Genomic DNA, 14,300 nt, shown 5'->3' with positions numbered 1-14,300 from the left:
ACACAAGGTGATGATTATCAGGAGGCACATGTGACTCACTGGGGACACCTTTGGAACCTAGATACCCTGGGAGCCAAGGAATGAATCTGGTCCCCTGGTGATAACACCCACAGCAGGATAAGTCCCACAACTGGTGATAAGACCCACAATAGTTTTTGATGGAGAAGAGATTGACGAGATCTCATACACTATACCCTACCTGTTGCGGGGGGCCGGGGGCAGGTAGGGGGTAACCAGCAGATGATTGTGGATGGGAGGGCCACATAAGCAGAAAGCACTTTGCAATGACCATTGGAGCTGTTGCATCCATCTCTTGTCTCTGGGGACCTTCAGGCAAATGCATGGATGAGGATATTGTCAAGTGGACTAAGGCTTTGAGAGGAAGGGGGACTCAGTGACCTTCATGGTCCCTTCTGAACCAGAGAGTCCAGCATGGTCCTGAGCACATCATGCCCACGTCTGTCCATCTCCTTTTCTATCTCTCACCTGTTGCTACTGGGGGGGCGCGTGCTTGTCCGGCTGAATGGTGGAGGCCACGGCAGCAAGCCTGCAAGGCCCAGCTTTCGTTCTCACAGGCGCTGCCGAACACAGGTGCTTCCAGCTCTGGGACAGACTGAACTCAAAAAGAGCAGCATGACAGCCCCTGCTCCACCTGGAGCTCTTATACAGCCCCTCTGCTCTCCTGCCTCGAGGCCTCAGGCCACCTGGCTCTTAGAGGACAGTCCATAGGGCTGTTCATGGCTTTTCTGTGCTTCCAAGAAATCTCATCTCTTATGTGAGGCAGGAGTCATCAGACTTTCTGCATCTCTTCCTAAAGCATGGGCTGGAAACCTACAAAAATCAGGAAGTCTCCTCTTCTGTACTCCAGAAATTCTTCAGCCCTTTGGTTCTCAGTCTGAGTTCAGCCACTGTCCCAGTCTCAGTCCAAACATGAGACCTGAACCAGGTCACTGCGTTGCCCTGTTCCTCAGAACCTCTCCTTTTAGTTGAATGGTATTGGACCAGGCAAAGTCTAGGACCTTCCGGCTCTCAAGTTCTATGATTCATAGCCGATTCTACTATATTTGTCTGAGTAGAACGTTAGGTCTCTTGGTCCATGTGTCAAGGACTCGGGATCAAACTCCATGAATCAGCCAATCCTCATTGAAGGCACCGGCCTGAGTGGACTCATGATCTGGAAGCAAAGGGTTAGTGTGAACACCAAGAGGAAGATAAGACCATGAGCCAGATTGTGGAAGGCTTTGAAGGCTGGATGGAAGGCCTCGAACTTTATCCTGTAGACAGACGGGAGCTTTTGAAAAGTTTTTGAGCAGGGTTGGGGTAATCTGACTGAAGCAATATTTAGAAAGATTCATCAACTGGCAGAATGGGGAGACTCCAGAGGTTAGCAAGTTAGGCCACAGTAGTAACCCATGCCATGGCCACAAACGAGTATCGCTAGCCTGGTTCCTCCCAGCACCTGAACTGGTCCTCAGTGTAGGTCCAGACCCTAGGATACAAGAATATTTCATGATAGGCAGACCCCACCTGGGAGAATTAAAACTGGAAGGAACATCGTTAAGTTGTGGAGAGATGGTTTTATAGTCATGATGGAAGAATGGTCTGTCTTTAAAATTAAAAAAAAAAAAAAAAGATTCATTTTCTCACTTTCATTGTCTTATTTGGTAGGTTCTCCTCTAGAGATGTTTGGGACAGATTCAGAGAAGGCAAAGTTCATTTGACACAGCTTTTGGGGGATACATCTGTCAAATAAATCATGGCCCTCTAGAGGTTTATGGAGGGGTGTGACTATTTGGGGTGGAGAAAAGGCTCTGGCTTATTCTGTGATGCTGGCCGGGGGGCAGGAGTATACCTGGGAAGGTCCAGGCTGGAGATGGTGGTGGTGGAGGCAGAGTGCAGGCGTGGACAATGGGGACTCTACTGCATTGGTCACTCTGTTTTACCGAAAGTGGGAAAAGCTCTGAGTGAGCAGGCATTGGGAGACCCATCAGGAAAGAGGCTGTGTCATTTGCCTTGGTGATTTATTTAATTCTGGCCGAGAAAAGCTCTGATCCATGTTGAGTTCATCCTCAGAGTGAACTTGCTCACCAGACCCAGGAGGCTTGGACCAGGGGTCTCTCTTGAGCCTTGACACGTATCACTTTAGGGAAAAGCTGACACGTAGTGTCCCCAGTGCAGTTGCGGTGGGTCGAAGACTGGGTACTGAAGGATTATGTTCATGACGGACAGGCCTGAAGATGAAACAGGGGTGTTGAGAGACCTTTCTAATCTGAGAGGGTTATCCCCATGAGGGGACGGTGGTCTCACCCAAACTGTCCCTTGGACTTCCTGGGAAGGAACATGGGCCTGCCACACGAGCGCTGTGCCCAGATTATGGCCTCTAGGCCCTCATTGCCTTGCCGCTGTCAAGTGAGCACTGGCAATGTACTAGATGCAGGAGGAAACAAAACAGTGAAATAGCCCTCGGAGCTTAGACTCCAGTTGGGGGAATAAGCCGGAGATGAGAAAACATTAGTCCCTAGGCCAAGATCATGGTCAGAATTCATGGCAGGCCACGGGTGCTAAGGGAGCAGATCCATAGGAAATAACAAACCATACATTCCCAGCAAAGATGGCCCCAGGGCACCTCTGCCGAATGCAAACCTAAAGCCACGGTCACCCGGCACCCTCCACCCTTCCCCCTGCAGGCTCTGGTTTTGGGAAGAAGAGCAAAGACACATCCACAGAGCGGGACTTCTTCATGAGGATGAAGTGTACCGTCACCAGCAGAGGCCGGACCGTCAACCTCAAGTCAGCCACCTGGAAGGTAGGATGACATCAGGCCCAGGTTGGAGTCCCCTCCCCCGCCCCCGCCCCGAGACCACTCTCTTTGGTCTGTGTCTGACCCTCCATGGCTGGTCTCCAGGTCTTGCACTGCACTGGCCAGGTGAAGGTATACAGCAGCTGCCCCCCTCACGGCGGTCTCTGCAGCTACAAGGAGCCCTTGCTGTCCTGCCTCATCCTCATGTGCGAGCCCATCCAGCACCCGTCACACATGGACATCCCCCTGGACAGCAAGACCTTCCTCAGCCGCCACAGCATGGACATGAAGTTCACTTACTGTGACGACAGGTGGGGGCCCGGGAGTGTGTGTTCCATGGCCGGGCTTTCTTTCCTACCTGTGTGTTTGTGCATGTGTGTGTATGTGTGTGTGGTTGTGCCTGGGCGGGGGAAGGTATGGGTCTGGGGCACGGATATTGCATCGCTGGGTACAAGTCTCTGGACGTGTGTCACTGTGTCATCCCATAACAGCTGCAGGGCTTCTGGTGCCATATTTGGTGGCTCCCCATGGAGGCAACGCCAGGGGCTGACGCCAGAGCAGTTCTGCTGTGTGGCTCATTGCTCATTGTTGTGGTGGGTGCATAGTCTCTCACATACGTGTCAGGCTCCTGAGGAAATTTCCAGGAATGCTCCTGGGAATGGAAACCGGCGTCTAGCAATGTCCCTCAGCACTGGCAACTCAGAGGCCGGCTGGGAGCTTCGGGTCTGGCCTGGAAACTGGCCCACAGTGGCGTGGCTTCTACTGTTGTCTTTCGTTGTCCCTCAGCCTTTGCTCCTTCTGTGTCTTCTCCATCCCAGCCACCGCTTAGCCTAATTTTGAAGGCTTTTTGATGAAGGAAGCCAAGCTGGACTCTAAGACCCCACACCAGGCCCCACTGGAAATTCTCCCGCGGGAGAGTGACGTGCTTCGGAATATCAGCTCTGGCGAGATGACCTAGGCTCAGGCTCAACAGGAAGTGTTTGGTTTGAGTGGTTATCCTCACTACAAGTTGTTCTTTATTATAAAGCTGTAGAAAGAGCACCTAAGATTGTATATGCCCCTTCTCCGAATGGGCCTCCCCTCGAGGCAAAGTCAAAGGACTTTTGTGAAAGGATCCTTGAGTCATTCCTGTCCCCCCATTTCGGCCACCGGGGTGCTGGGCCCCAGGCTCTTGGAGGCAGCAGCTCATTCTCTAAGTAGAAGGAGGTGCTGTAACCTCAGAGGGAGACAATGTCACGTATGAAGACTTTTGTCCTGGAACTCTGACCCAGTCAGCATTGATTACAGTGCTTAATAGTGTTGTTATTGGGATCAGGATGCAGACTGGAGATAAAGATTGTCCCAAAGGCAGGCTCTAGAGAAATCCATCCTGTGTGTAAGGTCGTTTCTCAGATGGAGGCTCTGCGTTCGAATGAACCCTGTGGACAGAAGACACACTTCTGTAATGTGTACCCCTCTCTAGGCTGTCGAGATGGCACGGGAAATCTCAGCACGTGGCCCCCAGGGCTGGCACAAGGATGGGGTGCCGCTGTGGATGCCTTCACCATCCAGCCCAGAGCAGCGGTTGTGGTGCTGGGGACCATGTGAGCCCCACTTAAGCTTCCTCCTCGTGGTGTGATCCCATAAGCCCTGGGAAGACCCTGCAGCCTGAGAAATAATGTATCATCTCTAGCTAATAGAAGACAGGGATTTTTTTTTTTTTTTTAAGCTTAAGACTTTGATCCTTTTTAAAGGGAAGAAGAAAAAAAATCTCTGGAAAGAGTAATCGGAGGTTGTCCTTCATTCATTACCTTGCTTTGAATGAGTTTCGGGTCATTTCCCAAAAGCAGTGCTGCTTGGGATAGAAGAGGGGACAAAACAGGAGGAACTGTTCCAACCGTGGGGTGAGAGGAAGCGGCCACGGAGCGGGGAGACCCACGCGAGGCCTGCCTGCCTTGTCTGGCTCAGGGCTTGTCGGCGGAGTCGATACTGGCGCGGAAGAACCTGTGATTTAAGGCTTTGTGACTCAGAGTGTGGAGGGCGATACTGTGTTTCAGAGCTGCTGGACACATTGCATTTTCAGCAGAATCCTGCCTTTCAAGACCTAATTACATGGCCCAGACTCGGAGTTCAGTGGTGCTAGAGGGCTGAATGCTGGGGTGCTTGCATACCCAGAGTGCTGGGCCCCACGAAAGTTGTGTTTAACCGATTAGCAGATTAGTTAACAAGGACACAGACATGGCTTAGACAGTTTATAAAGTGACTATTTTAAGTCCTTGATCCCTAAGTGCTATTTCTCTATTGCTTTGATGAAGACTGGGATCTTTCTGGTTTGGGTAGCTTGTTTTGTTCTCGCTCTTTCATTAGAATGGGGCAAGGTGTGCGCACACACACGTGCACACATGTGCCCTCTCTCTCCCTCCCTCCATCCCTCTCTTTCTGTCTCTTTAATACCCCTTCTGAGATCAGTGCTTCAAAAACCAACATTTACATATCATAGCTAACGGGGAGTCCTTTCCACTTTCCATTAAATCTAAGAATTCACTAGATTTGATGACATCTAACACACATTGCGGGGCGACGATTTTCCACAAGGGGATTACTTTCCCGTAAGGCAAATGGAAAGAATCTGATGAAAATATAAGGCAACCGGAATCCACAAAATCACTTTTAAAGCCAGGTTAGCACTTTTTCTTCAATGCATGAAGGCCACAGACAAAATAAACAAACGAATGAATAAAAGAATGAATAATGCCCATGGAGAAAAGGGAAGGGAGAATGGAGAGGGGAGGGAGAGAAAACCTGGCATCAAACTCCCAGGTTCCCAGAGTCACTGGGAGCTGAAACAAACGGTTTTGAGAGTCTGGGGTTGAGTCAAGGCACACCGATGGCTCAGAATGCATGTGTCCTGCTCCTCTTTAATAAAGGGTCAGAGGACCGTATGAGGTCTCATAATAATTGCTTGAAACCAAGGAAACATTAAATTCTGTGACCCTGCACATCCGTCCCGTGTCCATGTATGTGGTTGACTCGACAAGGGGAGCAGTGTGGTGGCGAGGCAAAAGGAGGATGTCCCGGTTATCACTGTGACTGATGGTGAACTGTCCCATTTATGACTCGCACAGAGCTGTTCCTCTCCCTTTCCTAAAGTACCGAGCAGCCGGAGAACAACCTGTTGTTTACTGAGCACGTGCCAGGTGCCTAGTGAACCCTGTGCGGGAGACGAGTCTATCCAAGTAGTAAAAGAGCTTTCTCCTGATCTCTGAGAGTTGAGAGATCAAGACACCAGCCGCTTAATGAACCACAGTGGTTGGTGCAAAATAGAGCATTCCGTTCCCTGAAACTCGGGAGAGAGGTTATTCCCAAATAGTTTAACTCTAAAATGGGGGTGGTTCCTAACTTCGTGGGGAGGTGCCACCTAGTGGCGAAAGGGGGTCACTGTGAAGGGAGCCCGGCATCAGGGAAGATGGGGCCGGCAGTGGGATTCCCATGATCCCACTGTGATTTTGTCCGTTGTAGACACCTTCCTGTATCCAAGAAATAAATTATCCAAGCATATTGTGTCGATAGGATCAGTATCAACAAGGAGAAAAGGTGCCACCGTTAACAGTGAGAATTTCAGGTTAACAAAGAGAGGATCATGTAATTGTTCTAGTTAAAGCAGCTGAAGGCAGCCCTGTTTGACCGTTGAATCAAGGCGACATAGGGCATCCTAAAACCAGGAGTTTAATCAATCGGGTAAGTTAGGATGCCTGTGTTTCAAATTCTGTGGCTTAAGTTTATGATGAATTATTTTTATTCAGAGAAGTCGGGAAGAGTACAGATAATAGTGAGAGAAGAGCTGGGCCTCACAGAGAAGGTCAGTGGAGAAAATTAGAGCCATGAGTTGTAAGATACATATACATCAAAACACCTGGAAGGCAAGAGTTTTGAAATCTGGGAAGAAGATAGGCTAACTTCAGACAAATTAGTAGTAAACAATTATATAGTTTCATTGCATAATGAGATACATTTAAAAATTCTTTTTGTACTATTTTTAGAGGATGGGTGACATTTTAAAAACCAGAGAGACCTTTCAGATTAATACATTACAGGTACTTTTCTAGTTTCCTATATAGTATATTCCAGATCTTCTTGCAGACATATTATTAGCCTCTCCGCACACATCTTATATGAGAAGGCGTCGTGAGTTTCTCTAAATCCCTGAGTTACAAGGAACTTGAAGCACTCTCCCCTGTGCATCTGTGTCTCCTCCGAATGACAGTGTTCTGAAATCAACCCAGAGTTGGGGCACGTATTTGGGAGATGCTTATGTATTATCCTGTCTAACCTGCTCCAAATACTCCTAGAAGTGACACCTCTACAAATTCGCTTTGCAGTGTATTTCCAGGTGTGATTGGCCTCCTGACTCAAGAATGATTCCTTCTACATGATCTGCTCGTCTCTTGCTGTAGTTCAAGGCTAACTATTGCTTCCTTGCGTGTGTGTCTCAAGGTGCTACAAGGCAGCTGTGGCATCTGGTGGCACTCAGAGCAGGGGTGGTCCAGGACTGATGAGCCAGGGCAGTCTTCCTGGGCATAAAGTACCTGCAACACACCTGAAACACATCACCCCAACAAGATGGAAACGGATTGCCCCTGAACCACAGAGCGGCTGTGTAGGCTTCCCATACCCATATACCATGTGAGGAAAACACAGGGCTTAAAAAATGTTGTTTAAAGCAAGCAAAATCTGGGTAAAAGTGTATTAAAGCAGAAAGCACTGAACTCTGGATATGATTAAGGAGGGGCTGTGCCGAGGCTTATAAGCACCTACAAAAACCAGAATGAGGAGAATCAGGCTGTTTGGGAGAGGCCATCGCCAGAAGGGGGGAAGGAAAGAAAGCAGACTTTCAGATAAGCATGGTTAAATAGCAAATGCATTCTCTGGAAAACAAATCGGTGGTTACAAAGTCCTTAAAACTTTCATCCTCTTAAGTAATTTACAGTACTCTTCTACCCAACTAGTTTATGTGGTGAATTGATTTAGCAAATCCTTTACAGGTGTAGGGAGCAGGGGTAGAAATTGCAGCCGGTCCCGTGTGCACCGTGCTTCAGTGGTCTCCCGGGAACGGGGGCAAGCCGTCATAGCCAGGCCTTTACTGGACTCCCTCTGCCCCTTGACGCAAGGGCATGGACACTGTAGCTGAGGGAGCCGTTTCCTTCCGGGCACTCGGGCGCAGGGAATCCATGCTGAAAAGAGCCTCTGAGCACTTAAGGGTAAAAAACAGTTTCAGGACAATGAGTAACTGTCATTTTACGTTATGAAGACATCTCTAATGCTGAAGTCTGAAGCCCGATGGTCTGACCCACATATCTACTCGGCATAACACTTCAGAATATAATGACCTTTTTCCTCTATATTTTCTGTTCTCTTCCTCTTCCTTCTCTCTCTGCCTCCTATGGCTGCCCATCATTGTCTCCATCTCTCTCCTCACCTCGTCCTTCTAACACTGTTCTTGCTTCTGAAATCTGGTAGATGAAGCCCTTTTACATTTCCCACTTCTCAAAAACAGAACAGCCCTACTGAGTTGACTTTAACTTTATGGGTGACCCCAGGCTGTTTTTTTTTTTTTTTTTAAATTTCCCAGTGAGTCAGGGCTCTTAATTAGAAAGAAAGAAAGAAAAATTCCCTGCCCCTGATGGAGAGAGCAGATGAAACTGTGTTATCATAGCCCAGCTCCGCAAGGACTGGGACCCGGGGAAACGAGCAGGGAAGGCCCTTGTGTGCCAGAGGAGCTGACCCTATAAACAAGCTGGGTTCATTAGCCTCCCCACTGGCGTCTGCGTGCCTGCACATGGAGGCCAATGACCATTAGCTTCAAGTTGGGGTTTCCTGGCTTTGTGAAGTTTGACAACTCGAACGTTCTTCAATTGTGTTTGGGGTGTGTGTATTTCCCAGTTTTTATAGTAGTCTGTTTAAAGGAATGAAGAAGGAGACATTAAATATTTATTTTAGTTGACAAGATAAATGAAGGCCACTCCTGGGAAGCGAGCTGGCGATTCTGAAATCCTGGTTTGTTTGTACACTTCCCAAACATGCCCATTGTGTGCCTTTGAATGTATGGTACAGTAATTAGATTTTTTAAATGGTTTATTATGAGGCTGGTGGTAATAAACATTTCCTTTGAACATTTTAAAGATTCTAATCTTGAAAGAAAAGTTTATTGCTTCAGGGAGTGGTGCCGTATCTTTTCTAGAGCAGCCTCACTTTGGAGGGTCTCTAGAAAATTCTAGACCTGCCCAGGAACAGAAGCAATGTATCTGGCAAATCAGCAAGCTTGTTAATGGCCATCTCACTGTCACCAGGGCCTGCTGGTACAATTCCTATTCCCAGGCTTAAGCTTGAAAGGACTGGACCCAATAGGAAAGCCATTCGGTTGTAGAGAAGAGAGGGCCAGCACTGTTCTACCATCTCTGTGCTCTGCCCCAGTCTCTACCTCACTAAGGGGCCGTTGGGCCCCAGCCCCAGGATCAGGCTACCAAGGAACATGTCTGTTGCTGATGAGTTCAGAGATCTCTCTGCTCCGGGCCAAGTAAGGGGACAGATCCCCCCGGTCTGACACCAGCAGGTGCAAGTGAACTTGCCGTTACACGTGAACTGCTGAAATCTCACTGGAAATCTCTGCTGGGCTAAATCAGCTGAGGCCTAAGCTGCTCAGCCCCTTTGGGCTGCCCCTTGTTTGACAAAGGCTTTCAGTCCTAAGTGTCATTGAGGGAGAGAATTTTTTTCTTCTCTGACCATGCCAACACCAGGCACAGCTTCCAGGATGAAGGAAGGATGGATTAAACATCGTGAGGGGTCCCGCTGAGAGCTGTGTGCGTGTGCATACACGCACTGACATGCATTGACACAGTTAATCACGTTCTAGGAGAGAGAGTAAAGCTTTATTGCCTTAGCGGTGCTGGGGAAGGTGGGGCTCTGGTTGTACCTCGGGTCCTAAGAATAGAGCTGCCAGTCAGCCACTCAAGAATTTACTGAGTACCCACTGTAGGGAAGGCCAAAGGAAAAAGTGGTCCCTATGTTCAGGGATTGGCAGCCTAGGATGTGAGTAATTGTCTGTGACATGGGTTTTGCCTCTTAGGACTCAGTGAGAAGGAGACTTCACTGAGGGCTGGGAGAATCAGAGATGTCTCTGTGGAGATGGCTGGGCCATGAGCTAGCCTTGTGGTCATTGGGGCTCGGAGAAGAGGGCTGAAGAGAGGACGTCAAGGCTCTACAGCAAGAATGGGTTTGCGGGGTGTGGGGAACTCCAAGGGGAGCAGTCTGCCAGGACACAGGATGTAAGACACACTGCTGGTTAGCCAAAATCACACTGCATGGAAGTTGGAGACCAGATTCTGGGGGGTTCTGGAAGTTAGACAGACTGTATTGACTCTGGATCATGGTAACGACAGTGGTCAATAGCAGTTGGTAATAGGGAAAGCTGTAGATGCTTAAATGGGGCGGAGCAGGAGGGAAATAGGGTTTCCATCCTATTTTAGAATGATTTATTCTGGCAGACATATGTAGAGGCCCTTTGGAGCGGGGAGAGAATAAGGACAGGAAACCAAGGAGTCCCCGCTTCTGCTCTCTGATTTTGCTTTCCCCTCTGTGTCGTTAATTTCCAGTGTGGATACATGATAGGACTCAGAAGTCCTACATTCTGAAATAGAGTTCATAATCATAAGAGTACAGCATCACTTCTGACTTGTGGTGGGCCAAGTAAACAAGACAGTGAGCCCATTAGAAAAACTGCAGGAGACAGCAAAGCTTGCAAGAAACGATATTTAGGTGTGATGTGGGAAAGTGGGTAATCTGGTGGTTCTTGGGTGGGGCATCTTTAGTTTAATGATTCTGGTATAGAGAAAAGAGTCCTCAGAGTGTTAAGTGATCCTTCATGGTTCTCCACATTTGTCTGTTTTCAGCCCACTTCCCATGAAACCAGACACGTTACAGGATGAAGAAAGGGACACTTGGGATGGCCGAGCCCTGTCATTTCAGAGCTGCCCATCTATCAGAGTGTAATGAGGAGGCACATTTCTAATACCTTGATTTTGTATTTCTTCCTCTCAGCGCTTCCTGCCCATCCCCATTCCTTGAAATGGGGAGGGGCAGGTAAAGTTCCAAGGTAGGCAAGCCTGATGTCCAATGTCCGAGAAGTACCTGAGGTCACCAGGCAGGACCCGAGGGAGAGTACTCAGAGGACTAAAGATCAGACACAGGCAGAGTGGGCTCTCCTGCCCTGGTTTCTCCTCCCTCGCTGCTTACCACACAGACAAAGGCCAGCTCCACACTCTTCCCCACAGAGGCCGCACCATTTTTGCTTTTCACTTACATCACCCAGTACTAGCATCAGCTTGATCTGGTAATCTGGAGCCCTGGTTTTCATTGGTGTTTTGTCCCTGGACTCTCACGTGGACATCAACTGGACTGTCTGTTCCCCCTGGATCTCCCTCTTCGGCCAAAGCTGGGGGGCGGAGGTATGAGAGCCCCTTCCAGGACTTGCTGGGAGACTAGGTGTATGTGTATCTGAGGCGGGCGTAGGGAATCCCGACTCTGCAGACACGATTTCAGAAAGTGCGGGAAGAGTGGAGGGAGGTTGGTTGGAGCCACCGCAGCAGGTTGAACACCATGTTTTCTTTATCTTGGATGAACGGGAGGACCAGGATGCCTGGAGCATTTTCATCTGAATGTGTGCTTCTGACTTACCTTCTGGATCTAGCTCCCTGCCCACATTCATACGGTCTCTCTTCCCACATGATTTTGTTTTGTTTTGTTTCGCTTTTTAAAAAATTCAGAATCACAGAACTGGTTGGTTACCACCCTGAGGAGCTGCTTGGCCGCTCAGCCTACGAGTTCTACCATGCTCTGGACTCAGAGAACATGACCAAAAGTCACCAGAACCGTAAGTTCCTGGAGCACCCTGTGTGGCTCCCTTGTGTCTGTGGAATATGGCCTTGAATGAGGTGTGGCACTAGTGAGATCAGAGAAGACCTGCTTCCGTCCTCCACAGAGCCACCATCTTGGGTGGCAGACAAGACCTGTGCCCTTCAGGATGGTTAGAAATCCAAGGCTGCCACCAGCCCAGATGACAACTTGATGCAAATTAGAAAAAGGCCCCGTTCCTCTGGGGGGGACACACCCATACCATGGCCCACAGCTTAGAGAGTGGAAGGTGGGCTGAATCTCAGTCCTCACATTCCATTTTCACCCAGCGCCCCATATGGCCAGCAGTTGGCACAGCCCTGTGGGACATCCCTGTAGAGAAGAGCACAAGAGGACACATGGTCAGCTGGGTCATGGGCTATAGAAGCAGAAGAGGAGGCCTGGGAAGGTTCAAGAAAGGAGAGGACAGAGCTCTTGATTTGGACCTTGAAAGATGGGGGAGGACGAGGCCCAACAGGTGAAGGTACCAAGGCAGCAACTTCACAGATACATTGAGGTAGGCCTTGGTTCTCCAACAGCTCACTTGCTGGGTCAGAGAACCCAGTCGGAGGCTGTCCTGGCAAACCAGTGGTGGCACATGGACACTATGCTTTGCAACTTGAAAGAAACCCGAGTTATGAAAGGATCCTGGGACAGCACTTGTAAGGGAGATGTTCTGCATTGGCACAGTCAGTGTGAAGTGTCTAGTGCACCCAAGGAACTGAATGTTGAAAATTTTAATTTTACTTAAATTTCAGTCACCAGACTTGACCGTGGCTACCCCATGGGACAGGGCAACTCTAGTGCCTTCACTTGGCCATATTCCCAGTGCAGCCTTCCTGTTCACAGGCGATCCAAGATAGTCTCCTTGAATCCATGCAGCCCGTCAACATGCAAAGGACTCTGGGTCGATTCCACTATACTCAGCCCACTGAGGGACATAGACATATAGGATTTCTCCCCAACGAAAGAAAAAGGAAGGTTGTCGGCTCTGTGGGAACAGGTGGCTCATCTTTTTAGCCTCAATATCTAGCATAGTGTTTGATAAAATGCACGCACTAAGTCAGTGATAAACCCAAGGCAGCACTCCTATTTGGGAAAGCATGCTTCAAAATCAGTGCCGACAGAGGTGCTGAGAAGATTCTAGGTGGATTAAAAATGGGTAAGGTAAGTCTAACAAGCTTGCCGGTGGCCCTGCGGGTCCTGGGCCCCCGGGATTAGCTGAGGCTTGGGGTGGCAAGGGAGAAGATGGAGATGCTTCTGTTTGTCCATAGTTTCTCAATCCACCGTCTGTGCTAAGGTTAGGACAGCTGAGTTCAGAGCAGCCCACAGATCAGCAATCCCATAAACTGTATGTGAGCACAGTTCCTGTCCTCTGATGGTGTGAGATCTTCTCTTTCTAATTGGTCTCTCTGCTTTTTCCTCGTGGCTTTGGGGTTTGAGCTGAAAGTACAAGACAGCCCCTTATGATATCTCAGAGAAGTTTTTCACTATGCTGTCTGGCCAAAACCCAACCAAGCCACCAGCCTAGATTCAGCCCCATGCAGGGACCCAGAGAATGGACGGGGGAGGTGAAGGCAGCTTTGTGTGCCCGTGGACGTGACCCAGCCCGAGCCTCTCCCAGCTTTGAAATTGTAGGATGTGGTTCCAGCCTTCATGCTGGGATTCCCCATGCTTTTCTGTTACACGGTGATTCTCGCTCCCAAAGTCATCCCAACCTGTGACTCCGGGACCAGGGCTCTGCCCCAGCTGACCCACAGATTCCCCAGGGCCTGGCTTTCTGGGTCTTTCCTCCTTTACGTGTGAAATGGGAAACGTCCAGCTTTTTTTCTCAGCCCAGGGTGAAGTCAAAGCAGGGGACAATAGTAAAAGTTTCTGGGAATTCCTGGAGGACAGTATTATACTTTGTCTTTGGGGATAGAAGAGCTGAGGCACTGCTCTCAGAAGGAACAAAAATGATGACTTCTCCCTGGGCAAAGAAAAAGTATTCTCTCTTTCTTCTTAAAAAATATCTTTGACCCTTAAAACAGAGCTGGGATAAAAATTGGTCTTGCCAGTTTCGTGCTGACTCTGGTGGAAATATGGTGCTTTTTATTGAATCCGTACATTGAAGTATTAGGCACACTTAAAGGTAATTCACAACCCAAAAAGAAATCAGACTCCCTTTTTCCCCTGATGGAGCCACGTAAAGCTGCCCAGAGCTCCGCGGCCCCACGCCCAGCCAGCAAACCCAAATCCAGCAAGGGGAAGTCTGTGTGGCTTGGAAATTGGATTACTGACAGCTAAAACAGAAAGCATCTATTTCTGTCTCTCCGCCCGTGTGTGTGTGTGTGTGTGTGTGTGGTTGGGTTTGTGCAAATAAAGTCGTACCAGAGAGTCACACTACTGTGGCGGGATAGTTGGAGGCTGGGTCAGGTTTATACACCAGCATCCTGAGTTTCCGCGTGAATGTGTGTTTTAGCCTGTGAACGTTTACTGTTGAAATGACTGGGGAAGCTCTGTCCTCAAACCAGATTTAGATAATTGAAAGCCATCATTTCCAAATGGATTAGTAATTTATACGTCGTTACTGTTG

The 14,300-nt window shown here is 48.9% G+C and overlaps 1 protein-coding gene across 1 annotated transcript in view; it reads left to right on the top strand.

The window, feature by feature from the left end:
• EPAS1 (endothelial PAS domain protein 1) overlaps positions 1–14,300 on the top strand; it is an 83,689-nt gene that overhangs the window by 57,856 nt on the left and 11,533 nt on the right. Inside the window, exons 5-7 of the mRNA XM_004752997.3 lie at positions 2,688–2,806; positions 2,906–3,111; positions 11,599–11,705. Coding sequence (XP_004753054.1) covers positions 2,688–2,806; positions 2,906–3,111; positions 11,599–11,705 — 432 coding nt within the window. The remainder of the gene's footprint in view (positions 1–2,687; positions 2,807–2,905; positions 3,112–11,598; positions 11,706–14,300) is intronic.

This window comes from Mustela putorius, unplaced genomic scaffold (genome assembly GCF_011764305.1).
Source record: "Mustela putorius furo isolate JIRA1106 unplaced genomic scaffold, ASM1176430v1.1 tig00000224_pilon_pilon_pilon, whole genome shotgun sequence".
In the NCBI taxonomy this organism is placed as follows: domain Eukaryota; kingdom Metazoa; phylum Chordata; class Mammalia; order Carnivora; family Mustelidae; genus Mustela; species Mustela putorius.
This window is presented reverse-complemented; position numbering and strand designations above follow the sequence as displayed.